General features: G+C 57.0%; 1 protein-coding gene across 3 annotated transcripts in view; it reads right to left on the reverse strand.

Moving 5' to 3' along the window:
- Positions 1–2592: 2592 nt before the first annotated feature.
- The window catches only part of CAPZB (capping actin protein of muscle Z-line subunit beta), a 134209-nt gene continuing 109048 nt past the window's right edge, over positions 2593–27753 (reverse strand). For 2 of the 3 annotated variants that reach the window (XM_042997367.1, XM_007083758.3), the window contains exons 5-10: positions 19010–19151; positions 18527–18643; positions 7815–7880; positions 6999–7075; positions 5571–5683; positions 2755–2838 (exon numbers count right to left, since the gene is read on the reverse strand). In XM_042997367.1, coding sequence (XP_042853301.1) covers positions 5581–5683; positions 6999–7075; positions 7815–7880; positions 18527–18643; positions 19010–19151 — 505 coding nt within the window. In that variant the 3' untranslated portion in view covers positions 2755–2838; positions 5571–5580. Of the gene's footprint in view, positions 2839–5570; positions 5684–6998; positions 7076–7814; positions 7881–18526; positions 18644–19009; positions 19152–27753 lie in introns of all 3 variants that reach the window. The other variant, XM_007083759.3, reaches the window with a different exon arrangement.

The raw sequence follows: 27753 nt of genomic DNA on the forward strand, positions 1-27753 counted from the left end.
GGGGGGCTCAGTCGGTTAACTAAGCGTCCGACTTCGGCTCAGGTCATGATCTTGCAGTTCGTGAGTTCGAGCCCGTGCTGACAGCTCGGAGCCTGGAGCCTGCTTCAGATTCTGGGTCTCCCTCCCGCTCTGCCCCTCCCCCGCTCATGCTCTGTCTCTCTTATCAAAAATAAACATTAAAAAAAACCAAAACACTTGCCCACCCCCACCACAGTATGGGCAGACTGTGTATCCCACCATCGTATCCCCCTTCCACAGTAGGTGCTCAGTAAATGTTTCCATGAATGAATGAGTGAAGTGAATGCCTTCAACACTGTCCCTCAAGAAGCCCTCAGTCTGGTGAAGGAGACAGGCACGTAAGCGCCGATCACAGAACTACTGAATTTGTGCACTCGACATGGGGGAAGTGTATGTGTGTGAGTTCTATCTCAATAAAAGTGCTTGAAAAAAGACCAAATTAGCTATTACTAAATTTGGGAAGTTATGGGTATGAGAATACATTACATCTTGCAACATTTCTCCTCATTTATAACCATTACAAGGTAACCCAAATGCCTAATATTCACCAGGAACTGAAGGATTGCATTCACTAGGCCGGTCAAAGACCTATACGAGTATGACAGTCTATTCATTCTAGGAAGCATTAGTTGAGCTTTTAAAGTCGAAAGCCCCAGGGCACCTGGGTGGCTCAGTGGGGTAAGCATCGAATTCTTGATTTCGGCTCAGGTCATGATTTCACGCTTCGTGAGCTCGAGTCCCGTGAGTCCGTCCCCCTGCTCGCTCGTGCGTGCGCTCTCACTCAAAATAAATAGACTTTAAAAAAAAAAAAAGGAAAAACTTAAAAAAAATAATTAAAAATTTTGCAGATTTTTCTTTAGAGGCTTCATCACTGAGAGAACAGGAGAAAAAGATCCTCCAAAACGGGCAGGCGGGGGCGCGCGCCCCGGCCCCCTGCTTACCGTTCAGCGGGAGTAGACGGTGGCCCCTCGGGCCTGTGGTGGGGGTTCGGTGGCAGTGCCCTCCCCCGGGGGGCATTTCCTCCGGCCTCCTCGGGGTCTGCCGGGTTCCGGGAGCAACACGAGACGCTGGAGGCAGGCTGCGGGGAGCTCACAGGAGGGAAGGGAAAGGCGAGCCGGCGGCATCTCCAAAGACCGAGGCCAAGCCGGCTCCAGAGCCTCAGGGGCAGGACCCCTTCCCGGTGGGGATGACGCCGTCCTGACTCTTTGCTATCAGAGTCTCTCGAGGGAGAACTTCTCACCTGGCTCGGCATGGGTCGTGCAGGTGAGGGTGGCGGCCCCCCTGACTGCAGGGCACCCAGGCTGCACGGAGGGGATGGCACCAAAGAGAAGAGGGGCCGAGGCCCAGTCCACACTGCCTGCTTCCCCCGTGGCGGCAGAGGGGTCCACACGGTGGCTGCTTAGTCCATGAGGAGAACGAAGGAGACGGTTCGGAGTCTTGGGATCCGGGGCCCCAGGAGGACAGCGAGAGACTGACTTGTCAAGGTCACAGCAAGGGCGTGAAGGGACCCCGGAGACACAGCCCTGCTTGCCCATCTGAGCTCTCGCTCTCTCGAGGCCACCACCCTTCCCCGGGGCCACTGAACAGGTGCAGGCTTCACCCGGGAGCCAGGGTGTGGGCCCTGCTGACCGGCCACGTGGCCGCCTGGTGTCAGCCGGGACAGCAGGGTCCGTCCGGAAGGGTTGTGAAGCGTCCCGCTTACGGTGGGTATTTGCGGAGATGAAAGGGAGGAGCAGAGGGGACGGCGCAGGGAGGCCGCACCCAGAGTGACAGAATGACGAGGTGGGGGCCCCCCTCTTCCGGGGCGGGTGGGGCCGGGGAGCCGAGCAGCAGCTCCGGGCTCCGCAAGGACCCCCCTTCTCGCCCACCGCGCGGCTCCCACCCGTCTTCTGTCCGACTCGCCACCCCGGTGGGGGCCAGCCCTCACGGCCAAGGCCACACGTGCCTGGAAAGCGAGGCCGGCGAGAAAGAACACGAGGCCAGTGCTGACTGCGTCCCAGTTTCTTTTTATTCATTTTTTTTGTTCTTTTTTTTTTTTTTTTTAAGTATGGAAGCTCAAGTATAAGATGTAGATTTTTTTTTTAAGCTTTACAAAAAAACAAAATAAAACAAAAACTCCTTTTGCATTCCATAAAAATTGACAGAAAAGCACCTGGCCAGAGCAGCCCGTCAGCAGGCCCCACCCCCGCACCCCTGCCACGTGGTCTCGTGGGACAGGGGCCAGTCTGTGCAGGACATCGCCGAGGGCCACCCGCTTTCTCCCAGAGCTGTCCCCTGTCCCCCCAAGCCCCAACCCCAAGCAACTCCCAAACACACGTGGACTCAGATTTCCAGTTTTTCTTCTCTCTTTCACACACCACAGTTAGTTCATAAAATTTTTTGTTTTACATTTTTTACACCGATGTAACAAAAAGGTGGGAGGGAAGGGGAGGCAGACAGACTGTATTTTATGCCTATAAATGGGGGGAGGGAGGCAGACAGGGGACCGGGGCAAACAAAAAACACACGGTCTCTGTGGAAATACGGAGAGTTTTGATGGCAAAACGTGGTGGGAAGGAGGCCTCAGAGACAGGAGGGTGTTTACTGGGCTTTATTCTCAGGGAGAGATGGTGATGCCGTTGTTCCGTGACCTGGGGGGGAGGCGAGGGGCGAGGGAGGGGAGCAGAAGACGAGTTTTCTAAGAAAGGGGTCTAACGAGCGCATGGCGTGTCCAGTTAGCGTGGAGCAGGGCTTTAACACTGCTGCTTTCTCTTCAAGGCCTCCACCAGGTCGTTCTTAAGAGCTTCTTGCTTTGATTTGTCTGCGAAAGTCTGCACAGACCTGCCGGAGGGAAGAGAGTCGATCAGCCCGTGTGACGGGCAGGGGGCCGCCTCGAGCACGGCGCTCGAGGCCCGAGCCCTTGGCCCTTTGCCAGGCGGGCTTCCTTTGCAGGGGAAGCGCGCGGCCCGCCTGGACGGGCACCCACCTCTGCGCCAGGCTGGGGGGCCCGGCCGGAGCCACCAGAACCCCAATCCACTTCAGGGCCCGAGGTCGGCCTGTACCAGAAGGTGGCTTCTGGGCTTCTATGCACAAGGCAGCAAAGACCCTCTGTGCTTCTGACCAGCTGCGGACTCGGCCGGGGCGGGGGGGGGGGGGTGCGCAGAGGGGCACGGACTCTGGGTCGCAGGGACCCTGCTATCAGCTGCCCCTTCACTGCACCCTTGCCGAGCAAAGGCAGCCCCCTGCCCGCCCCCCAAGTGCAGGGTGCAGAGGAACCCCACTCAGCGAACGTTTAAAAGCCCTGGCCATCTGAGCAGAACGGGTTCACGTCCAGGGTGGCGCCGGAAGGGCAGGTGCTCTCAGCCGTCAGCGGTGAGCGTGGCCGAGAAAATCCCTCGGCCTGGACGTCAGGAGGCAGGACGGGACTGAGCTAAGAGGCCCCGGGTCCCTGCTGGCAAATCCTGATCTGTGGACACATGCTGACGTGAGTGCCCCACGCGCCGGCGTTAACGCTCCTCATTCGCCAAAGCGAACAGCCACTGACCCTCGCAGAGGCTGTGCGGTTTACGAAGTGCTTCCCACACACCTCTCACTTCCCTCTCACGGCATCCCGGAGGAGTCCCACCGGGGTTCCCAGGCACAGAAGAGGAAACTGAGGCTCAGGGAAACGCCCCCTGCCAACGGCCTGAACGGTCACTCTGTCAAACGGACTCAACGTGTCGACCGGCCAAGGACTTCTTAAACTGTGTAAACTTTCCAACCGTTTCAGAGCAGTGGAAAGAAAGGAGTGACGGCTGCCCGGCAGGAAGGCGGTGGACGCCACGCCCACGGGCGTCTCAAGCTCCGTGTGCATCAGCCGTGAGAGAGGATGGGAAGGAGGAGTCAAAAAATCCCCAGATTCCAAAAGTAAAATGAAGCAGGACCCAGAAGAAACAAGAGCATCCCCAGTTGAGTTCTGGCTACCGAAGCCCCGAAAAATCGTGGGACGCGGCCTCCAAATGGTACACGGGTGACACGGAAGACAATAAAACGCTCTCACGAAATGCCGACACGTCTGGCTGAGCGTCTCTAAACAAATATTTGCCCTGGACTGTCCTGGCTCTGCGGTGGCCCAAGGAAGGGTCAGACACCAGCCGTGGTGGCCTTGGCTCCAATTCTTAGTCAGTCCGCCACGTGCTTCTGGAAAAGCTCCCGGCAGGAAGTGGCGGCGGCTCACACGGCTCCTTGGCCTGCGAGGGTGCTGGCTCTTCTGGGAAGGACGGGCTGAGCGCACCAGGCCTCACCCCCACCCCCCAACGAAGCGGAGAGTCCCCGAGTTAGAACCAGAGTGAGAGGTCAGAGACAAGACACTGGGCGCGGAATGGCCGGAGGCTCTAAGGAGCAGGACACGGGAACACAGCTTGGGAGGGTCAGTGCCAAGCAACGTCAAACTCATGCCCGGAGCAAGTGCTAACTCGGCACGGACAGAGGGACGTGGGACGGACAGAGCGCCAGGCTGCCCGCTGCTGCAGAGGGTTTCCATGCCGGAAAGCCTCCAGCGGGTGGCCACGGGACTGACCACGGACAGGGATCTGGCAGATTCTAGGGGCTGCCAAGAAAACCGCACAACGGTGGCCCACCGTAAAAAGGAGGCTCTCTCGGGATGGGAGCGGGGCGGTCCCAGCGTGAGGCCTGACGGTGGCACGGAGCCCAGACCGACCAGCAGCGCCGCCTGGTTACACAAACGGCCCGGCCCGGCCATCCTGCCGAACCTCTGCTGGGTCGGGTTCCCGGTGGCCAGTCCCTGGGCCCTGCGGCCCTGCCCCACGGGCCTCATGTTAAACGTTTCCCTCCTCTCCCGGGACACCGACTGCTTCCATACACCTGTATCTGCCACAAGCTCAAGCTCTGGTTCTCGGTTATGGTCCACAAGCAAGGCCATTTCCTTGCCGTCAGCACAAGGCGTTTAAGAGGAAGGCCGCAGCTCGTTAGGGGCAGAAGCTCCAGCAGCCACCGGTCTGGGGGCGCACCAAGCCTGGCCAGGGGGGTTTCGGCCTCCGCTCCGGGCTCTATCCTCAGGTTTGGGGTGACACAGCCCTCTCAACTCACAGCCCCGAACAGTCACTTTCCCACTGAGGAGGCTCACTTGGCCTCTGCGACGCTTGGCGGGAAAGTCCGAGGCCCTGGCCGCACATAACAGCACACGCAGCGGGCTCGGGCCGCCCTGAGTGGCCGAGCGGAAGGCAGTGCACAGACCCCCGCCCTGTGGCCCACGAGAGCGGTGCAGACAAGCGGCTTCTGCTGGAGAGGCAGAGTTAATCCCCAGACGGGGGCTTCTTCCAGGGCCAAACCCCCTCTCTGCCCCACACCCAGCCCTGCCCGGCGTGCGAGACACACACAGCACACGCGTGATACGGGTCCGTGTTACGTAGGGCCGAGTCTACACGTTAACGTGGCCGCTCACAGCCGTGAGCCGACACGGGGGTTAGTGGTGTTTAAAGGACCGCGCGCAGCGACAGCTGGTCCTGGGGGTGGTGGCGGGCTGGTGAGTCCTGTTTAGTGGGGAGGGTGCGCACGCCTCTCAGGCAGGGTACCTGCGTCGGCTTAGTTATCAGGCTGGATGTGGATCTGGCGCTGGGTCAGCACTTGGGAAAGCTCCCTCTGCAGCTGCTGAAACTTGGGGTGGTCGGGGATTACGTCAACAGATCTACAGAGAGTGGTCACAGATGAGCGCGGCGGGAGGCGAGGGCGGCACACACCTGGGAGTACCGGGCAGGCGCGCGCCGGGCACGCAGGGACCCGCGAGGTTGAAGACAGGGCAGTGTCGTCCCGGCCCCCGCACTCCGGCCCGAAGGGGTGGCCACAGAGCTCGATGCTGGGGGCGGTCTCGACCACCCGCCCGCAGGCTCTCTGGGTCCCTCTCCTCGTTCTCCTGCCGCTGGCCAGGCTGGGCGGGGAGGGGAGTGTGTCTGCTGAGGATGACGCTCTGGCCCCGGGGTGACCAGGGGACAGCAGTGTTGCCGGAGTCGGGGAGTACGACCCACCGGGGGCCAGATCGTGTTCCCCAGAGGCGGGTGGGAGATGGGGAAGATGGAGGCCCGGTGGGGGCGCCTCGCTACTTTAAACTGTTGGAGGAGGAGACTAGAAATCGGTCTCCTGGGTGAATTCACAAGTCAGCGTGGCCCCTGGAGCGGCTTCCTGCCTCTGATTTGGCCCCAAAGGAGAGACTCACACATGGAGCGGGGATCAGAGGGCTGGAGGCTGAGGGCAGGGCACCAGACCCGGGCCTCACACGGTGGCCAGGCGGGCTCCATCGCATCTGACCCCTGCGGCAGGCCTGCCTCCCTGACGGGACGAGGGCCAAGTAGAGGAGCCACCGGCCAGAGGTCACACAGCTCGGGTGGGCAGCACTTATACGGGCTCTCAGCTCTCTGATTTCAAGGCCAGTGCTCACTCCACAGCCGCCCCACCTGCCCCCCAGTGGGCCTCTGGCCTCCTGCTCTGTCCCCCCATGGCCTCTGGAGACCCAGAGAGTCCCTCCCAGCCTTCATTTGGGCCCAGGCTGCAGAACCAAGGACAGAAGATGGGTGGGGAGGGGCGGCTCAGGACCATGGCCGTAGCCAGCAGAGCCCTGGAGGACGCTGGAGTAGCCGGGGAACCCAGAGCCCAATGGGCTGCACTCCCTCGCATGTTGTGAGGTCCGGGCAGATTCCTGAGATGGAACTGATGAGGCGGGGGACCGAGAGGAGGGGACTTCAGGGACGAGGGCACCAACGCCTGTCCAGGTGAATGTCCCAAGACAACAAAAACAGCAGGGAAGGAACCGGCGTCTACTGAGAATACAAACTGTGCGTGAGGGGTCTGACCTTTCAAAATCTGCACTAACGATCCCATGACGGTACTTCAGCAGGTGTTACAAATGAGGAAACTGAGGCCCAGTGACAGAGAAGTGTTATGCAGCACACCTAGGATTCAAATCCTCGTCTTTTGGTTCCAAAGCTTATGTTTTGGGGGTACATTACCTCAGCCCATTGACGATGTCCTTTGTTTTCCCAAAGTAGATCTCATTCAGCGTACTTCTGATTTTATTTTCCATGTCCTGGGAAGGGAGGTCAGTCAGACAGGATGGCAAACAGGAGTCCTGAGGCCCACACCCTCCCGGTTCCACCGGCTCACCCCTGCAGTCCCCGCAGTGGCCACAGGGGGGAGGCGTGAGACCACACCAAAGCCCAGTGAGCCAGCCACCCCCACGCCCCCTCGGGGCCAAGACCCCGCCTATCATTTGTGCTCTGAGCCCTTCCCAGGCTTCAGACACCAGGAAGCCGATACTCAGGGACTGGCGGCCACCGCTGACCACGACAGGAGCAGGTCTAAACCACATCACCACCTCTCAGGCCCCCCACCAACTTCAGGAACAACTGTGTGAAGCCGGAGAGCACCCTTTTCCTCCAAAGAGCGTGGGGAAGGGAAGGCAGAAGCAGCTGCGGCCGGAGAGCCTCCTGAAGTTCCTCCTGAGCCCATGACCTTGTAGGGACACTTCCTCTCTGAGCTCAGGTCTCTCCTGGCACCCAGCGGGCCGGGGGAGCAGGACCGAGGCTTCCTGCGCAGCCTCCTGGGAGCACGCGCTGGGGGGCACAGAGGGGGTGCCCCGGGAGCTGAGCCCTGCGTGCATTCCCATCAGGAGGCTCGGAACACACGAGCCCAGGGCAAAAGGGCCAAAATAGAAACACGCTGCTGGCCGCTAAGGCGCTGCGCACCGGGGAGGAGGCCTGCAGGCCCGCACACACCCCTGGGGGCAGGATGTCTGGCGCTGGGGTGTGACCCAGAGCCCCACTCACCTCTACCAGGCGCCCTATATTGGCTATGTGTGGGGAGCTGTCGCTCACGGTCTCATCCTTCTCCATCTGCAAGAGAGAAGAACGTCCCTCCACGTCAGAGCCGTGCACGGCAGCCTCTGCCGACAGCACAGGCCAGCCCTGTGCTTTGCGCACAGCCCGTCGCTCCCGCCGGTAGCTGGAGAGTCAGCTGCAGGTGGTACAAGGCCACTTGTCCAGCGCGGAACCCAAGCACCGGGGACTTGGGCTTTGAGTCATAAACAGCTCAGCCAGCAGAGGCCCAGAGGCCCCGTTCCCAGCGGGGGGGCCTTCCGGAGCACCCCCCTCCCAGCCCCCAGGCCGCAGCAGGGAGGGCAGAGGGGATGGCCCTGGCCAGACACTGGCTCAGGCTGTGGGTCCCCTCATACTGCACAAGAGCCTCCACTGCCCTGTGACAGCAACTTCGGAGGGAGGGGCCAGCAGCCTCGAGAGACCGGGGACTGAGGAGCCTCGCCCAAGGTGACACAGGTAGTGTCAGGTCGTGGCCCAGACACTTCTTAGTGCACAGCCTGCGGGGCTGGTCACGTGGCTGGGGGCAGTTTGAGCAAGAGGATCTGAACCCAGATTCCTGGACAGCAACCAAGTAGGGTTTTGGAGGAGGTGGGACCCAGCAGTCGGGTCTTGGGTGGGGTCAGTTCTGGTCCAATAATCCTAACTATTAAAGTCCTGACAAAGTTTTACTGAAAGTAGTAAAAGAAAGCAGGGGAGGGGATGACAGATGATTCCTGACCTGCACACTTAGGCACGAGGTGTGGACCCCCTACCCCTCCGTCTGTGCAAGGCAGAGTTCCCTCCCAAGACCGTGGATTCCTTAAGGAGAGCCTTCCCTGTCTACACCTTACAGGGTGCCTAGGACGGTGGTGAGTTACGGAGTGGACAGACTCCTAGCGGCCCTGCTCACTGTTGGGTGAAACAGGTCCCCCCGAGACAGGATGAAAAGATAAGGACACGAGTACCAAGACAGCCAGAGCTCAGAATGAATTCAGACAAGAAAGCCCAGGGGGAGTGGGAAGGTGAATGGGCTTTAGAGGCAGGAGAGCAGGGCGGATGCCTGGGGAGGGCAGGGCGGCAGTGTGCTCAGAGGTCAAAGGTCTCTGCTGCTTCCCACACCTATTTTGACTTTCTTCTCAGAGAGAACGGTTTTCATGGCAGAAACAGAAGAGACCCCGTTAGGGGCCAGGTGAAGCGAGCAGATGGTACGAGGGACCCAGGTCGCTTTAAATGATCAGGCTTCCCGGGTCAGACAGGTCCGATTCTGTGGACCAGCCATCCCTGAAAAGTCACAGCACAGCTTCCAGGACACCGGGGGAGGGCGGAGACTGACACTACTTTCACCAAAAAGGAAGATATGAGTTGGAGATTCAACACTGATGCACACCAGCCCTGGTGACAGCATCGAGGGTCCGAATGATCAGAACCCAGGGACGTGGGCTGGTACGGGGACACGACAGCTGCCAAGTGCAGGGTCATCTACTCCGCTCAGTCCCTGTAAGAGAACTCTGTCTGCAACCCAAGGAAGCGGAAGCTCAAAGATGTCAAGGCATCTGCCTGGGTCACGGCAGGTCTCGGCTGGCTGGGGTGAGCGCAAACCACATTCTCCGGCTCCAACGTGAACCTCACCAAGTACAGAATGGGAACCAAGTCCTGCGAAGAGACGCGTGGTTTCGAGAGGATTTCAAGCTTGAGGACAACGTGATGTGGCTGCCACAAGAGCTTCCGCGCAACTTCAGCTACAGAGAGGAACCGTTACCGGTGCCTGGTCAGGGGCAGCCCAGCTGCGCGGTGTCGGCCCCTCTCCCTCCGGGCTTCCCGGCCCGGCCACGTCTGCAGGGCAGGACTCAGTTTAGGGTGCTGGGTTTTAAGAAACCCGTGGGCAAAGCTGGAGGTCCGGTGCTTGCAAGGTCTCAACACCCTGACCCCAAGAAACGGGCAGGAATGGGGTATCTGGCCTGCCCCTGGCACTGGCGACCCTGAGGAGCCTGGAGCCTCAGAGATCACAAGGGCCCCCACCAAACAGAAGTGAGAGCGCTCCTGAACTCGGAAGTGATAGCCACTCCCCACCACGTCAAGTTTCCTAAACACTCTTTGTCCTCCCACAAAGCACGGTCTCTCGCCGCCTTCCCCAGCTCCAGCTCCGCGCGGGAGCTAAATTCCTGGCAACCTCGGGGAAGTGACGAGGCTGAGCTCACCGAGGGCCCCGTCTTAAATGAGCGCCAACAGCCCAAAGTAAGGCTGGGACTGTTGGCAGAGGGCTTTGGGCCGCCAGGGTTAAGTACAAGCACATCAGCAGCCCAACCTCTCGGGTATCATCTCTGCTTCCGATCAACCTTCAAGGGAACGGAAGGGCAGGAAAACACCAGTCGCCCAAAGGTACAAAAGGTCTGGGGTGGGGGCCGGGGGTAGGGGGAGAGTGAGGAGGCCTGGTCTTCTCTAGGAGCAGACTGACTCCCCAGGAGGACACAAGGGGTCCCTAAGCTTGTGGCAGGGGATCCGAGCCCAAGGAAAAGCCTGGCAGGGACCAGGGACCGGAAAAGGGAAGGAAGACATGGGCTGGGGGTGCGGGCAAGGGGCCCTGGCGCACACAGACGTGTTTCCACAGCCCCCCTGCCCACACCCCTGCCGACTCCCTCCACACCTGGTCAGGGTCAGCTTGCTGGAAACGCTGACCCACCAAAAATAGAATGATTTTTGCAATGCATATATTATTACATCCTTATAAAAGCGGCTGCCAGAGGAAAACATTTTTATGTGCTGTGGCCGCACAGATGTTCCACAAAGTGGATCCAACCAAGTCTGAAGTCAGAGACCAGCCCGCTTGTCCCCATCAAGCTCCTCTCCTCCGCTGTGGCCTGGAGACGGGAAGGACACGGTAAGTACGCGGAGAGCAGGCCGTCTTCCTCAAGTCCAGTCTCTCCCGTGGCCATGTGGCATTTTCCAACAGGCGCAGCCTGGAGGGGGGGACCCTGAAGGGAGCCAGCCCCGCTCCGTGTCCCGCTCTGGAGCCCAAGGGGTGAGGGCCTTGGCCTGCCCATACCTCCATTTCCAGGCCTCGACCTGGGCCCACTACGTGCCCAGGACAGGGCCTGGCAGAACGGCAGCTCCATTCCCGGGACTCCTCCGGTCCTGGCTCTCAGGCAGAAGCCAGAGACGTCCTCCTGCCGACTGAGCTGTGCTCTGGGTAAGAGCTGGGCTGGAGGCCAGGACTTAACACGCTGTCAAGCCAGAAGACGTGGTCAGACAGCCTCTCAAGGAAGGTTCGGTGTGCCCAGTTTAGGGAAATTTTAATTGAGCCTAGAACTGCATATATTCTAGAAGACGGAAAAGTCTCTGCTTATAGGGTATGCGGTAGAAGGCATTTCTGAATAATAACAGAAATAGCTATTATTTATTGAGCACAGACCACGTGTCCAAATGGTTTTTTATTTTTCCTCTACAACAGCTTTTCCAAACAGGTGTTATTAGCTCAACGGTGAGAACGCGGAGATTCAGAGAAGGGGAGCGGACTGTCCTGATCACACAGCTGGTAAGGGAGCAGGGTAGGACTGACCCAGGTCTGGACAATCCTGAAGCTTGTTTTTCTTCCATGAGACCTCTCCGTGGGCTCAACTTCATGCACATTCTTTCCCAGAAAAATCAAAGACAAACCACAATCCGGGGCTCGGAAATTCCGAACAGTACCCCACCCCATCCACCTCCCTCCCCCGCAGGGCCCCCTGCGGATCTCCAGTCCCTTCCTCTCCTGCCTGACTGTCCCTAGAAGCTGATCCCGCCCAGCGCTGATCCAGGCCACCTCACGGAGCACAAAGAAGCAAGCGAGTGCTCCCTGAGCTGCGGGCCGTGCTCGCCTGCCTCCTGAAGACGCCACGGGCCTCGTTCCCCTGCTAGAACATACCGCCCGGCCCAACTGCCAAGCTCAAGTCAAAGGGGATGTCCCTGCCGTGACACAAGGGCAGGTGACTGCCTTGGAGTTTTCTGGCTTAAAGACAAGTCATAGGGCGCCTGCATCTGAGTGGGGAGAGAGCTCAGCTTGCAAAGGACCCGCCTGATCCCCCCACTCGACACAACATTCCACCTTTGTTTCTAAATGTTTGGAATCTGAAAAAACTATCAAACGAACATCTGGGCCCACCCCGGATCGGAAACCTTGGATCTCCTTCCAGAGATTTATGGTCTTGCCTCTTGCCCACGTCTCCAGCTGTCACACAGGAGAAGTGACCTCTCAACGCAGCTTCCTTTCCAACATGTTGGTACTTGGCTTGCAACGTCTTTCACTTGCTCCACAGCCTTCCCCCTGGGGCCCAGGTGGCAGTCGGCCAGAGGGCACCTTCCGCCCTCCGCCCCGGGAAGGACCTTACGATTTGGCTGTGAGGAGCTCCCACAAGCACGGCTGCGCACCCTTCCTCCCCAGCCCCCCAGCCGCCTGCATTTGCCCCCGGGGCTTGTTCCCCCTGTTCCACCTTCCAGCCCGTGTCCCCAGGAGGCCTTGCTAGGCGGAGGGAGGGTGGAGGCAAGAAAGGGCCAAAGGGGAGGTGACGGGAGAGGGCACCGAGGGAGCGCAGGCTCGTGCGCCCCCGGTCTGAGCCCACCGGAGCGCCTCTGCAGCCTGGGTGTTGTGAGCAGGGGGGAAAGGCGGCCGTTGTTAAATTCACCAACGATTTAAAGAAAGCTCTCCATTCTGGGGCACCTGGGCGGCTCAGTTGGTCAAGCAGCTGACTTCAGCTCAGGTCCTGATCTCCCAGTTTGTGAGTTCGAGCCCCGCGTCGGGCTCTGTGCTGACAGCTCGGAGCCTGGAGCCTGCTTTGGATTCTTGTCTCCCTCTCTCTCTGCCCCTCCCCAACTCACGCTCTGTCTCTATCAAAAATACACATCAAAAAAACAAACAAAAAAGGAAGCTCTCCAAGTCCTGCACTTACGCTCCCAGCCACAGAACTGAGAAGAGGACTGGGGGCAAAGCCTCCAAAGCTGGGGAGGGACCCCTGGGGGCCTCTGTGGAGGAGTGCTCCCGACCACTGGCCGGGATGGCTTGTAGGGTGGGTGCCTGGTGACACGGGTCCTTCCTTCCAGACACACACGAGGCAGGGGTGAGTGTGTGGCCGCGGGGAGGCCTAGCGTCCAGAGGGAAAGCCTGGGTCTGGTCACCGCGGGCATGGCTTGGTAGAGGAGCTCAAATGAGGAAGCCTCCCCTGACCCCATCGCTCACGCCCCGCCCCTCCTGCCTTGTTCTTCTTTGTTACTACCAGCCTCGGGGCTGACACCAGCTCATCGAATGACCTCCTGGCTGCTGGGCCCAGAGGACAGATTAAGAGCAGAAAGTACAGCGTGGTACAAGGCAGCCCTCTTTTTTTTTTTCTAGACAGACAAATCTGGCTCCGCCTCCTACTAGACAAATCAGCACGAGGACATTTCGTAACAGTTCAAACGTCGGTCTCCTCCTCCTGTCGGTTAAACAGGGAGGGGAACGCCACCTCGCTTACAATCGAATCAAGGGGGCAGCCCCCCAAAGCACCATGCGTCGCCCACTCTTTATCACCAGCTTTCCTGGAACCCCTTGGTTCCCGATCCAAGGCAACCGGACATTTTCCCGAGGTTCATCTGGGACACACAGCTAAACCCGCAGCCCTCATTTCCCGTTTGCTCGGAAGCCACGCATCATTAGCCGAGACCTGTCTCCCTGGCCGAGGCCCTGCCCCTCCTCTCAGTTACTTACCTTGGAAACCGGCCCCAGCTTTAACGCACCTCGGATGAGTTATGCGACCGGCCGTTAGGATGACAGAAGCACGAATCTCCTCATTAAAGGCCGAGGGCACAAGGCGACACAAACGGGCCCGCGGCCCCGGTTGGCGGGCTGAGGACAGCCACTCATCAGGCCCGTGTGGCTTGGCAGCAGGCACCGCTCGCGGCCAGCCGGAACCAGGCCCTGGCCGTGGGCTGGCGGCTCCGACCGAAACTACCAGGAAGGCTGAGGATTAAATATTTGTCCGGGTCGCTGTAAACCAGTGGAATTATAAACAGTTTGGAGCGGTAAGTGGTGCAGGAAGCCGTCTCCGGATATGGATTTAGGATTTTCCACCGTCGCCCGGGTGGCAGGGGGAGGGGGAGGGGGAGGCAGGCTGCGGTACAGCTGGCCGTCCGGGCTCAGCTGCCCTCCCCGCCAAGGGTTCCTGGAGGACAAGGGCCTGTTTCCACGCAAAATGATGGGCCTCGGGTCTGAGATGAGTGGGGACAGCCCCGCCCAGGGGCCAGAGACGGGGACCCCCAAGATCCCCGGTGGCTTCAGGCCCCTCTTACTCGGCACAGTCAGTGGAGGCTTAGCACGGGGGTGGGGGGGTTGGTCTAAGGCCCTGGGACGCATCCCAGGCATGCTGACAAAACGTCCACCCTGCCCTCTTTCAAATGCATGTACGCACTTTTCTGCTGAGCCCATGAGCCCACAAACCTACGTGAGTCACTAAATTCATCTTTTCCGCAATCTATTTTTTCTATCAAATACGGCTATTAAAAGTATTGGAGTTATTAACGTTAAAACATTACGGGGCGCCTGGATGACTCAGTTGGTTCGGCTTAGGTCATGATCTCACGGTCCGTGAGGTCGAGCCCCGCACCGGGCTCTGTGCTGACAGCTCAGAGCCTGGAGCTGTTTTTGGACTCTGTGTCTCCCTCTCTCTCTGTCCCTCCCCCACTCACACTCTGTTTCTCTCTCTCAAAAACAAACATTAAAAAAATTATTTTAAAAAAAATTAAAAAATCATTTGCTGTCAAAAGGGACCCTCGGGCACTCCTGGCCGGGGCAGAGGCGAGGTTCTCTGCACGGAAGAGGGCTCCCTCCGGAGGGCGTTCTCAAGACCACCACACTGCTGCCAACGGACTTCTGGGAGCCCAGGGAGCCCAGGTGTTACCAGGTCTGCCCTTTCTCTTCGACCCCGCCCCTTTTTTTGCTAAGACATCTCAGGATGGTTTTTTTTGTTTTTAATTTTAATTGAGAGAGAGAAAGAGAGAGAGCACGCGCGTGCGTGCAAGCGGGGGAGAGCGGCAGAGGGGGAGCGAAAAGAGAGAATCTTAAGCAGGCTCCGCACTCAGCACGGAGCCCCACGCGGGGTTCGATCCCAGGAACCGTGAATCATGACCTGAGCCAAAATCAAGAGTTGGACACTTGACGGAGCCACCCAGGCGCCCGCCCCTTCTCTGCCCTGTACACAGAGACACCCCACTGCCCTGCACCAGCTCCAGGTGAAGGCCTTTCTTCCAGGTGGGGCGGCTGACGGTCCTACACGCAGAGGCTTCAAGTGGCATCTGAGGTGCCAGTTCGGCCCAGTCTGCTCTGCAGGAAACAGCAACTCCCAGCCTCCAGCTCCCAGGTCACCTAGACACACCTGGAGGGGACATCTGGGACACGGGCTGCTGAGGACACCTAAGCAGCAGGCGGGTGAGAGGCACGTGGCAGATGCGACATTCTGCTCTGTGAGAAATCGATGCTTTCATTCCAGTGACCTAAATATAATTCTCACACACACCGGTCTTCCTCCACGGCTCCCAGCTCGTGGCTCCCAAAGCCTTGCAATTTCCTGAGCCACAGTGGGACCGTCTTTTGTCGTAATGGTCTTTGGTCTCCTGTCCTCAGCGTCTGAAATCACTTGGGAGCCATACAGGTGAAATGGGCTTATGTTAAGGAGGAGATTTTGGAAAGCACCTCAAAATGGGGGCTGGTTGCCAGGGGATCTTTCGGTGCCCCCGATTTCCAGGCAGGGGCGAAGGAGGGAGAGCCAAAGAGTTTCCAGGTTGGGGAACAGAACGCTTCCAAGTGCCGCCATGCCGGGCGCCAAGCTCACGCTCCACGAGGACAGAAGACAGAAGCCCCTTTGTTTAAGACCTCGCCCTCTGCTTTGTCTTCATTCGGCCGTCCATCTGTATCCTCTAATATCCTCTGTAGGAAACCGGCGCTCGAACGAGTAAATGGGTTTCCTGAGTTCTGGGAGCCACTCCAGCAGATTAATCGAACCCAAGGAGGGGTTTATGGAAACTGCTGACATGTGGCTGGTCAGCCAGCACAGGTGGCTTGCAAGTGGCATCTGAAGATACCTGTTGCGGGGACGGCCTGGGCCCCTACCTGCTGGGATCTAACGCCATCTCCAGGTGGACAGGGTCCGAGCAAGTTGAACTACAGGACGCCCTGCCAGTGTCCAGAGCGCCGCTCGCTGGCGACGTGGGGCACCACCCTCACCCACGACAGAACTGTCGAGTGTCCATGTGCACGCAGATTCCCTGGAAAATTCTGCTGAGCGCAGATCCCGACGTGGCGGGTCCGGGTAGGGCCGAAGATCTCTGCGTGTCCGAAGAGCTCTTTGGTGCTGCCGACGTGAGGCCGGGAGTGGGCCGTGGGCGGCAAGGCGGACGCCCTCGGGCTGCCGAGGAGGGCTTGCAGAGATGGCCCGAGCCAGCGGCTGTTCGTGGCCGGAGGTACACAGACGTGGTGAGCCCCGGTGAGGGCGAGGAGAAGAAGCCGTGGCCACGCCTGCAGCCCCTCGGCCCCCCGGAGGCACGGAGCCCGGCGGAAGCGGCAGGTGGCGTTCGGCCATAGACTGCTCCACGGTCTTCGCTTTGAAAGGGTGAAGCCCTTTAAGCGTCCGACTCTCGACTTCAGCTCCGGTCATGATCTCACGGTTCATGAGCTCGAGCCCCATGTCGGACTCTTGTGCTGGCAGTGCAGAGCATGCTTGGAATTCTGTCTCCTTCTCTCTGTCCCTTCCCTACTTGCTCGCTCTCTCAAATAAAAATACTTAAAAAAAAAAAAAGAAAAGGAAGCCCTGGCTCACACTGGACGTACGGCTGGCTCCACGACGCCCCCTTAAAAAAAAAAGGACTGTGGGAAAGATGATTATCAGATAGATGATGGCTCCGCTGAGGGAGTCTCTGGCAGCCACACTGGAAGGCTCTGAGTCTGGCCCCGAGCTCAAAGGGAAGCCACAGTCATCGTGGTTCATGTGCAAGTAACAAAACCAGAAGGAAGGGCTAACACCTGGACAACTGAAACCAGGATTGAACGTCGAGTGTCGAGAGAATGGGTAAAACCCAAAAAGTGAGGCCAAGTGTAAAATCTCATCTGAAAGAAGGCCAAGTGCACGAGAGCACGACAGGAAATCCCGGGCCCTCGGTGGCTCATGGGAGGAAGAGGGGTAGGGCGGCACCTGTGGGCTCGTGACGTGCCAGCCGAAGCGATCCTGGGCGCACTGGAGGAGAGCTCCTGTTCGGACGTCACTTTGTGTTTGTTTTTTTTTTTAAAGTTTATTTATTTTTGAGAGACAGAGAGAGACAGAGTGTGAGCAGGAGGAGGGGCAGAGAGAGAGGGAGACACAGGATCCGAAGCAGACTCCAGGCTCTGAGCTGTCAGCACAGAGCCTGACGCGGGGCTCGAACTCACGGGCTGTGACGTCACGACTGAGCCGAAGAAGGACGCTTACCGACTGAGCCACCCAGGCGCCCCCTGGGATGCCACTTTTAGTGGAGGCCGACGTAAAAGGAGTGGACAAGCTCCTTAGTTCTGCCCAGTAGGGCGGCAGGTGTCCTGTCAGGTTGGGAGGTGACCTCTCAACTCTTCCAATGTCAAGATCCTGTGACTAAGGCAGCTTTTTGACTGCTCTGGCCAAACGTCCTCATTTTTTCTTTCTGAGGGGAAGGCATGTTTGGAGTTTCGAAAAGCACCCTGCCTGGACCCGCACTGAAGGATTCTGGTGAGCATCACCGAGGTCTGTCCTCGGAGCACTGCCGTGTAGGGCGGGGGCCAGAGCTCAGCAGACAGCAGGCTCCCCCCAGTGCCTGCTGGTCACCAGTCACTACTGGGCACCCGCACGAGGCGGCCACAAAACCCGCTTAGATGCTTAAGGTAGGCATGTCCTCTCCTGGATCCTCTTAGCTTTTATGACAGCCTTTTCTCTCCTTTTTGGACACACTGGCTACCGTCCCCAGCAGCCTGTCGCCAACCCGCTGTCTCTGCCGTCACTCCGTGTACAAGATAACGCCCGTCAGTTCTCTGCACAAAGCACCTCTCCGCCAGAGTCTTCTGCCTGCCCACAGGCATCCCTCCCCCCATGGCGAAAAGCAGCCAGATTTTACCGCAGGAAACTGACACCCTTTTTTCCATCTATACCACCACCAACCTGAAGTCTGGCCAGACTGCTTCACGCCCCCCCCAGCCTTGGGAAATGATACTGCGATGGACACAGGTGGCCGAGGCCAGTGAGACATTGCTGGGGTTAGAGGAGACCTATTGTGAAAGGGAAGCTCTTTCCCCCCGGACTGCCCGCCGCCAGATGTAAGCCAGAGGCCGCCTGCTCCCATGCGGAGACACGGGAGTCCTGACGCCCCAGGCCCAGTCACACCAAACGAAGCCCGGACATCTCTCAGTCACACAAAACGCCTCGTTTTCATTTTTGCTTAAGGCTGTACTTGCCACCAAGAGTCCTCACACAGGACCTGAGTCACAACTGGGACATTCTCCCATTCTAAAGTGTTATCAGGAATCTGTCCTGAACATCACAGAAGCATTTCAACGTAAATACCCTGGCAAAAAGATAGACCCTTCCAAGACCTGATCTCCGGAATCACCAAGAGGCCTGTGGGGAGGTCCCCGCGGGCACAGAGGCTGCCCCAGGCCTTCTCTGCAGGGCACCGGCAACTCTTACCTGTCTGGTTAGGCTGCCTCCGAGGTTCATGGTGCCAGAGCCCGACTTGTTGGTCTGCAGCCACAGCATCACCGTGGAGGTCAGCTTGTAATGGGCGGTGCGACCACTGGATTTCTCCTGCAGGACGAGACGGACATCAGGACCCTAGATGCGACCCTGAGCTGAGGAGAGCCCGAAGCGGCCCCTGAACTCAGGGCCATTCTACATTCGAACGTGTCCCTCCCACCACCCTGTGCCACCAGCACATGACCTTCTTAGAAAATCCCAGCTGGCTTCTAAAGGGACTGAGTCTACAACCACGTGCACTCAGTTCTTTGGGATCTTTAGCACCAGGGACTACTGCAATCTTGACTTCTCTCTATAGAACTAAGTGGCTTTGGGGCGTGTTTAGGAGTGAACAGGGCTTGAACAGGGCTTCACATATCACAGCATCCCCCCACTTCAAGAAACTTCTGCCGGGAGGTGGGGGGGGAAGGGCCATACCTGCACTTCCACCACGTGGATGGAGTCCCAGCAGCCCTTGATCTTCTTTGATCCGTCTCCAGCCTTCTTTATGAGGATCACTCCAGCAAAACCATGATCCAGATCCCAGAGGTAGACTGATGAGACGCCGCCTTCAAAATACCTGCCGGAAACAGGCCCACGTGCCCATTAGATGTTAAGCCCGTCAAATTACAGATCATCAGCCCAGGGGTTCATTTGGCAAAGCTTCATCTGAAGCTCTGTCTGGAACTGAGGACCCTCCCTCCCTGTGGTGCTTTCCAGGGCTGACTCTTCACGTGTCCTGAGCACCTGTGCTTGGGGGAGGGGGTCCCAAAAGGAACAGGGGCTTAGGAGTCCTAAAGTTGAACTGGAGTGTGAGCTCTGCCATACTAACTCTGTGGTCTTTGGCAAGCTTACTAAACTTCTCCGGGCTTCTGGTTCTTTCCAGATGAAGGATCCAGCAAAGTGTGTGACGTGGAATGGACGCACAATGGGGGTCATCACCAGAGTAATCGTTACTGTTCGACGTCCCTTTCAGGACGGCTATTTCACAGGGGGATCAGGAGAAAAAAACAGCAGAGCCCCACCCCCACCCCCCACCCCGAGCTCCCTCCTCAGGTCTGAGTTGGTGTGGAAAATCTCCTAACTAAGAACAAATGCAAGAGGGGAAGAGGACGACATCAGGCTGGGGTCCCAAATCCAGGAGACCCAGAGCGACAGCGTGGCAGAACCGGGCGGCCGGGGGCACAGCGGGTCACCAGCCGCTGTGCGGTGAGTACCCGCGTCCCAGCACGCTCTTTATCAGCCCGCTGCTAGAGCACATTCTTTACCGGGACGTCTGTGGCCTCTCTGACCCCAATTAACCTCGGCATCCACGGTGTGGCAGGCACACTCTGGGGCTCACTGGGAGGGCCAGCAGCACATGTGCGGCGCTGAGCACAGGCTTGGGGGGCACAGGGGCCTGGGCCCCGGCCCCCCCATCACCAGCTGTGGTCACACATTACCCACCCGCCAACTCTTTATAAAGTGTTACCAGGTACCGACAGCCTGAACTGGGCCTTAGTTTCATTATAAAATGGGAACAGTAATACCTACTTTATAAGACTGGTAAGAGACAAAAAAACGAAACAAAAAAACCCAAAAAAAACCCCACGGGAAAGTAAAAAATCTGACCAAAGATGATTATTGATTTTAATAACAAAAATAAGTACTAAAAATAAACACGTTTGTGAATTCTCAATAAAGCTGTTACATGACAAAAATATACACGGTTAATACTAATATTTAGAGAATGTGGGTGAAAGGGACACTAGAGTTCTTTGTACTTTGGGGGGGGGTAATTTTCATCTGAAACGATTTCAAACTAAAACGTTTTGGTGCCAAGGTCAGCAGGCGACTCACGCGAGTGTAACAATCGGAGCAAGGAAACAGCCTTTCCTCACGAGGACGAGTCTGCTACCTTTGAGCTGCAGGATGCTGTGGTCCTAACCCACAGCGGGCCCACCGGGTGCCCAAGGGGTGCGGACGAGGTCTGCAACCCTCACGCCTCCCTGCGGGGATTCCTCGGGCAGAGGGGGCAGCCCGCCGCTGCCATCACATCCCATCCCTGCTTCTCGTTCCCCGCAGGATGTGCTGTGCTGTGATTAAGCCGTCAGATGAAATTCACACCCCCAGTTGCCCTGGGCCAGGGCTAACCACACGGTCAAGCCAAGGAGGGCGGGAAGGGGCTGGCTCCAGACGAGTGCAACACAGAGCACAGATACACCTGGGTGGGTGGGGGTGGAGGGCAGAGCTCAGAGGCCTCCTAGGCGACCTCCAAGAAATCCACACTCAGGGACCCCACTCAGGAAGGTTCCTTGTCTTGCTCCTACTCTGTCCACACTCCACTCTCTGGGGGTGGGGGGTGGTAATGAGATGTATTCCGGTCTAGGACCTGTGGCCCCACCTCTCTTCCTGGAGATCCAGCGGTCTCTAGAACAGGGCCCCCGCAGTGCTCGGGTGAGCTCCAACCAGGGGCTTGGGAAGCCTTTCTGGCCCGTTCTCCTGGGCTCTGGTGGCTCCCACAGCGTGAACGTTCATCAGGAGGCACACCAGCACACTAGGGAAGAAGAGCCCCGCCAAGCCCAGTCCTGCTGGGGACGGAGGGCAGGGTTCTAACGCACGGCTTCCCCTCCGGTCTGCTTGTGGGGAGCATGGCCCCACATCAAAAGGGAAGAAACAACAGCTCTAAAAACTGTGGCTTTTCTTTGCTGGCAAAAAGGAGGGGCCGATAATCCCTTCTGAAGGCTTGATGCCCACAGTCATTCTCACCCTTCCGCCTCTCGTGGCTCGTGGCCCTGGTCTCCATGACCAGACGGCAGCGGTGGTCTTGTCCAGGCTGTGCGCCCTCTGTGCCCTAGCGTACTGGGGAAAGCGGGCCAGGCAGCCCTGGAAGGGAACCAGGAGAGACCCTGGTGGTTTCACAGCCCTGGTCACCACGTAGAGACCACCTCCACAGCACCAAGCAGCCTACAGTCGATTCCCCTCGGTCCTGTCCCTTGGACTTGTTTTCTTCCAGAAACCAAAACCTCTACATTCATGTTTCATACGGTGGAACTGGCCGTTTCCACCCCAACGTCCCGCCCGGTGGCCTGGCTCCCACTCTGGGCAGCCTCTCCCCGGGATCCTCAGCCTCCTCTCTGGGCCACACTGACCTGGACAAAGTTTCAAGTCGGAGACAAACGAGGTAAAAACACAAACACAACTCTGACTCCTATGTGGGTTGCTATTCCTTTCTCCAAAATTAAAAATTTCACTGCAAGAACAGTTACAAAACAAGGAAATTTAAAAATTAGCCCACAATACCATATATCAACTTATCCCATAAATCTGATTTTTCCAAATCCCCTTCCAGTCCTTGTCCGGGTGCGTAATTTTTATATAACGAAAAGCACAGCAACGGTACTGCGTTGAGCTCGGCCTTTTCGCCTGGCACAGGATCGTCAGCACTTTTCCAGAGGGCCCCATGATCTCTCACTGTTTTTAACAGCCCAGGTACTAGTCCATTGGGCAGCATCCTAACTTACAGTCGATTTGACTTGTAATAAAGCGACGGCAGCAGGGTCGGAGGCGACGCCGTTGACCTCACTTTGAATCTGTTCCCTCTCCCATCGGGGTGTTCCTCATCGGGGTGAGGCAGGCGTGCTGAAACCCGGCCTCTGCAGGCATATGGCCCCAACACACAGCAAGTCAACAACGGGCCTGCATTCCATTCACCAAAAGGCATCTCCGGGGACTGGGGAGCCAGCAAGTCCCAACCTGATGCTCCAAGACAAAGGGAGCAGAGGACTGAGTGATCAGAAGGGCCGTTTCGGAATCTCCCAGAAACACCAGCCTCCCCGACAAGTGCCGTCAAGGACCGCGGTGAGCAGGTTGGTGGCGGGGTGACTGCGGGGCATGCAGACAGCCCCCCATTACGTGGTTTACAGCTTGGCTCTGCGAGTGAAGCATTAATTAAACAGGGACCTCAACAAGTTTTTGAAAATTTATTCTTACCTACTGTACTTTGATCATAATGACATGAAACAGGAAAAAAATAATTTTTATGTGGTTCACATTTATGAGTTTTTACATAAAGGCTTTTGTGGGTATTTTAAGAATGTGCTAAAATGTTGTCTGAAACCACATAAAGCCATCTGAGGAGTCGCCCGCCAGAACTAACAGCACACACATGGAAGCACTTTAACTGGCCTTTGTATATTTAATGAGTCAAATAGTATTAATATTGTTTAAATGCGAACATGCCATTTCAATAAGGTGGCTCTACCATCGCCAGCGACCCGCTCTTGGGCCTCGCACGTCAATGTGAATGAATGATCCAATGTGCCGGGACCGAGAGCAGGCCAGCGCTTGATCATTTCTAAAGCCCCAGCCCTCCAGGGAGGGAGGGAGGACGGGCCCCATACCAACTGCCACGACACCGCTGTGTGAGCTCGAGAGGCAAGGCCCAGAGTTCCTGCGGTGGGCTCTCTGGTCAAGTGGGCAGCTCAGAGAACTTTATTTATCTAAAAAAAATGTGTTTTTAATTTGTTTGTTTATTTAGAGCATGCACAAACAGAGAAGAGGCAGAGAGAAGGAGAGACAGAATCCCCAGCAGACCCCGTGCCGTCAGTGCAGAGCCCGACACAGGGCTCAAACTCACAAACTGGGAGATCAGGACCTGAGCTGAGATCAACAGGCAGGTGCTTAACTGACCGTGCCACCAAGGTGCCCCCAAGCTCTGAGAACTTTAAAACATGAAGGCCTGAAGACGAGAGCAGAGGCTTTTCTTGGTCCTGAAACCGACATAGACTCAGGTGAAGGGGATGAATGATGTCTTAGCTGGGGACAACACAGGGACACTCTGCAGGGGGACTGGGGAGAAGCCACCCTGGAAAGTCTTGAACCATGAGGCAGCGGTGCCCCTGAAAGCTCCAGGGACACCCGCAGTGGGGAAATGACAAGCTGGAATCAAACTGTGCTGGTGTCCACTGAAAAGCAAACCCCTTCCACCATCCACCACAGGGCTCCGTGGTCTCAGTGGCTCCCAAGACTTTCCCAGTAAGGGTGAATGCTTCCTTCCCTTAAAAAAAAAAAAAAAAAAAAAAAAAAAAAAAAAAAAAAAAAAAAAAAAAATTTAAATTTATTTGTTTAAATTATCACTTTCTCAAAGTAAACCCTACCTCCAATGTGGGGCTCAAACCCACAACCCCAAGATCAAGAGTCACGTGCCCTACCAACTGAGCCAGCCAGGCGTCCGAAGGGTGAACATTTCCTAAGGCAATGGAACTGCAGAGAATTTGGACAGCTAGGTCTAAGATGGGGCCACCGTGCACTGGCTCCCTAAGTCCGGTCCTCTGAAAACCAGTACCTGAGCACAATAGGCAGATCCAGGTTTCATAAAGTCCAGAAGATCGGGGCACCACGGGCCACCTCCGCCACTAGAGGAGCTGGGGGTAAGCAGCCAGCCCAGCAGGTGGGCTCACATTTATCCGCACAGTCAATTACAATTAAGCATCATCTGCTCAAGTTTACTCCCTATCACCAGCTACATCCCTGAACCTGGACCAACTAAAAGCCCGACTCCTCAGAGCTCAGTATCAGTCCTCCCTGCAAATGACTCTTGCACTCGAATCACATCATAGTCATGGGTACAGATTCTGAGTCCGTAACTCTCCAACCACAGGACTTCTGGGTGGAGGCGTAGCGGACAGAAGAGGGAAAACATAATTCTTCACATACTTCACACTCAAAATGACCTACTTCACAAAAGCTGAAGAAAAGAAAACATCTCAGCTCCTGAAGCTTCACGGAGTGTGTGCGGCCGAGCTGTGCATGGAGACCCAGCATGGAAACTTGTTCCGGGAATCTGAGCTCTAAGTATGAATTACCCAATCCCCAGTCTTGGCCAGTGCTGGGCTGCAAATGTAACAGGAAAGACGGACTGGAGTGGATGGGACCTCATCGGCTTTCACTCCTTCCTTTCAAATTGCCCCCGGGGAGAAGAGCCGGATCCACGCTTCTAATACAGAGGCCCCGGCAGGTAATGAGTCACACGCCACGACCCTCCCAGCAGAACGGCATCCAGGACAGACCTGCTGGGAGCGGGCCCTTGTTGGCCTCACTCGGATGTGCTCTTTTTGCTCTACGTGGCCGGGGGGCTGCAGCAGACGCGGCCCTCTGGCAGTGCGATGTCATGTTTGACGTGGAGGCCCAGGCCATCACCCCCAAGGTCAGAGAAGCTGGGGGCATCATAAGGCCCCTAGATGCTAGAGTGTGAGGGGCCTCCTTCTGCAGTTGGCTTCATTAAATAAGCCAGGAGAAGGCAAGGAATATTTATTTGGCACCAAGGTGGCGCAAAGACTGTTTTCCCATTTCCAAAATGAGGCAGCTGGATCACAGACTCACCAGGGTCTTATCCGGCTCGGCTGCCCAGGATTTGGTGGCTGCATCAGCGCCCGTATGAGGTACACTCTGAGCACCACGGTGCACGTTACTAACACCTTAATCAAGTTGGTCAAGATTCTGCTTGCACGCCTCCAGTGACAGAGAACTCACTACTTTTACCAAAGCCATCATTTTCATTTTGGACAGTCTGACTAGTTCTCACAGGGCTAGAGTGAAAACTTCCACCCACTGCCTACCAGAACCACACAAAATAAGAACTTAATGGTCTTCCCTCCAGTAATCCTTTTAAATATCTAAAAATAGCTTACGTAAACCCCAAGACTCCTCTGTTGTGACCTTCCCGTTATCTTATTCCTCCTAAGACGTGAATTTAAGCCCCGGCCCCTTGCTTATCCCCTTCGGTAAGGGTCCGAGAACAGATGTCAGCACCCCGTGTTGACCAACGTATGGCGGAGCCCAGCACAGCTCTGGGGGCAGAGGCAGCTTCTCCATTCGGGAGCCCAGGAGTGAGGCAGCTTTCCTGGCCACCACGCCGCACTCATGATGACACATACGAGCTCGTGCTCATCCCTCCCGGAATGTGTTTCCTTACGCACTGTCATAAAATTGTCTCCCGTGTCCTGTATTTTTGAGACCTTGGTGCACTGGACCTGAGAATACCACTTTCCACTCATATCTGTTCTACTTAATCTCAAAGACATGGCTTCACCACCTCAGTGTATCTGTGGGGCTTTGGAGCCTGCTGTCTGTCGTCCGTATCCCATCCGAGCCACCCTTCCCGGAGGTCTCTGCATGTGGGAATACACACAGAGGTAGGGTGCAATCAGGGGAGTATAGGACCAAGTTCCAAACTGAGGGAATGAGCTCTCCCAACCAGCTCTAGAGAGTCCTGGCGGCTGGGGTGACCCTTCTGTGGAGAAAGTGATGGTCGACTTGGAAGGACGCACGTGGTCTGGACGCTTCTTCCGAGTTGGGGGTCAGAAGTATCTAGGTGGGAATTCCCACGGGCTCCGATCTGACTGGAGATGAAGGGGCCATCAGGATGGAGAGGGAGGGACAGAGGGGATAGATGATGTGTGCAGGCCGAGATGCCAGGCAAAGGGTTCACACTGTATAGAAATGTTTACTGTCAGTCCAATGAAAACAAGGGGAATCCTTCTGGTATTCTGTCTGAAGCCAGGAAGGCTGTCCCTTAAAATGTCCCAAACTGTTAAGATTCTAGGAGATTCTTCCTTCCCTACTCTGTGCCCTTGTGTCTCGGCCGTGGTCTGTGGTGCTTCTGGGATCTCCCTGCGTAGCAGCAGTTAAGACTTAGGGGGACACTCTTCACCGTGACTGGCACTTGGTCACGACAGTAACAAGGAGGTCACGTGGGTGCTTGTTCAGATGGAAACCCTCAGGCTCGCTGACTGACTTCATGGCAAAGACAGGGAGAAGGAAACCCAGAGGCAGAGCCATTTCACTAGCGGCTCAAGTTTGGCCCCGGAACAGTACCTTCTTGTTTCCTCCCAGCCGGAAAAAAGAAACTAAAATTCCCAGCTACCAGCAGCAGTTTGTTTTTCTGATCATCCTTAAACATCCTTACAACGTAAGAAGGCACCTGGTACCCACAGGTGGGAACAATTCAATTCCACTCCAGGAAAAAAGAAAAATCTCCAATTTGCTTGGAGAGGCATCTAAAACTGGGCCTCCTTCCTTGCAGTGCAGACCAACGTTCCTCTCTCGTTGGCTCCAAACTGGCCACCACCGAGAGGTGAAGAGTCCTCCCCGTCCAACAGAAGGACGTGGGTGCTGCCCGACGGCTACGGCATGTGGAAAGCCCACAGAGAGCCACAGAACAGGCTGACAGCCACAACCACGAGGGTCTGGGAAATGCGGGCTCCCCCGCCCGGCCCCGGCCCCTGGTGTACCAGCCTCCATTCGGATGCATCCACGAAACCACCGGGGGGGGGGGGGGGGGAAGCTGGCTGTTCATCTCCCTGAGGCTCCTTCTCTCTGGGCTCAGAAGGGAAGATCTCCCTCCTCCTAACCTTGGCCTGCTCTGAACTGCACTCAAAGCAACGTCCTGTTTGCTCTGTGAGCACAGTCCCGTACCCACTTCCCTGGGGGCTGGAGCTGGCTCTGCACAAAATGGAGAAAGGCCGGCCCTTGGGTCGGGCTGGCAGACCCGCGGCTGAGACCCCGCTGCCCCCGCGGGTGTGTGGAGACCAGCCGTTCCCACCGCGGTCTGCCGAACGTGTCCGAGTCTGCCCGTGGACACGGCACAGGTATTCTGTGGAAATGCCTTCCAGGGCACACAGGTGCAACAATCCCCTGAGCAAACATACCGATCGGCTTAGGCACGTGTGACTTTAACGCCAGTTGCATTTTGAAACGCACATCTGGACCACGGCCGCAGCCCTTTACAGCCTCTTTACAAGGTTTTTAACTTTTTCTTTTTTTTTTTTTTTTACTTACAGAGACACGACGAAGGTCTCTCTAGAAACAAGGGTGCCGCCCACAGGGGCGGCAGATCTGGCTCTGGGATCTGACCCAGCCGTCTACGCTCGGCGCCACAGTGACTGTCTTCGGGCTCTCCGAAACCGCGCAACAATCCTGGCCGTCTGGAGTCGCAGAGCCATCACAGTCATCAAGGGCTGCCATCGTGGGGAACCCATTCTGTGTCAAGGGCTTTGCATATGTTATTTTACAGTTAAGAAAACCGAAACCCAGAGAGTGAAAGAAACACGCCCAAGCCACAGGGCTGAGAAGAGGGCCGCTGGGACCCGACCTTGGGTCTGGCTGGCCCCGTGTAGAAGGGGCACCGTGGCAGTGCAGGC

The sequence above is a fragment of the Panthera tigris genome, chromosome C1, assembly GCF_018350195.1.
Source record: "Panthera tigris isolate Pti1 chromosome C1, P.tigris_Pti1_mat1.1, whole genome shotgun sequence".
In the NCBI taxonomy this organism is placed as follows: domain Eukaryota; kingdom Metazoa; phylum Chordata; class Mammalia; order Carnivora; family Felidae; genus Panthera; species Panthera tigris.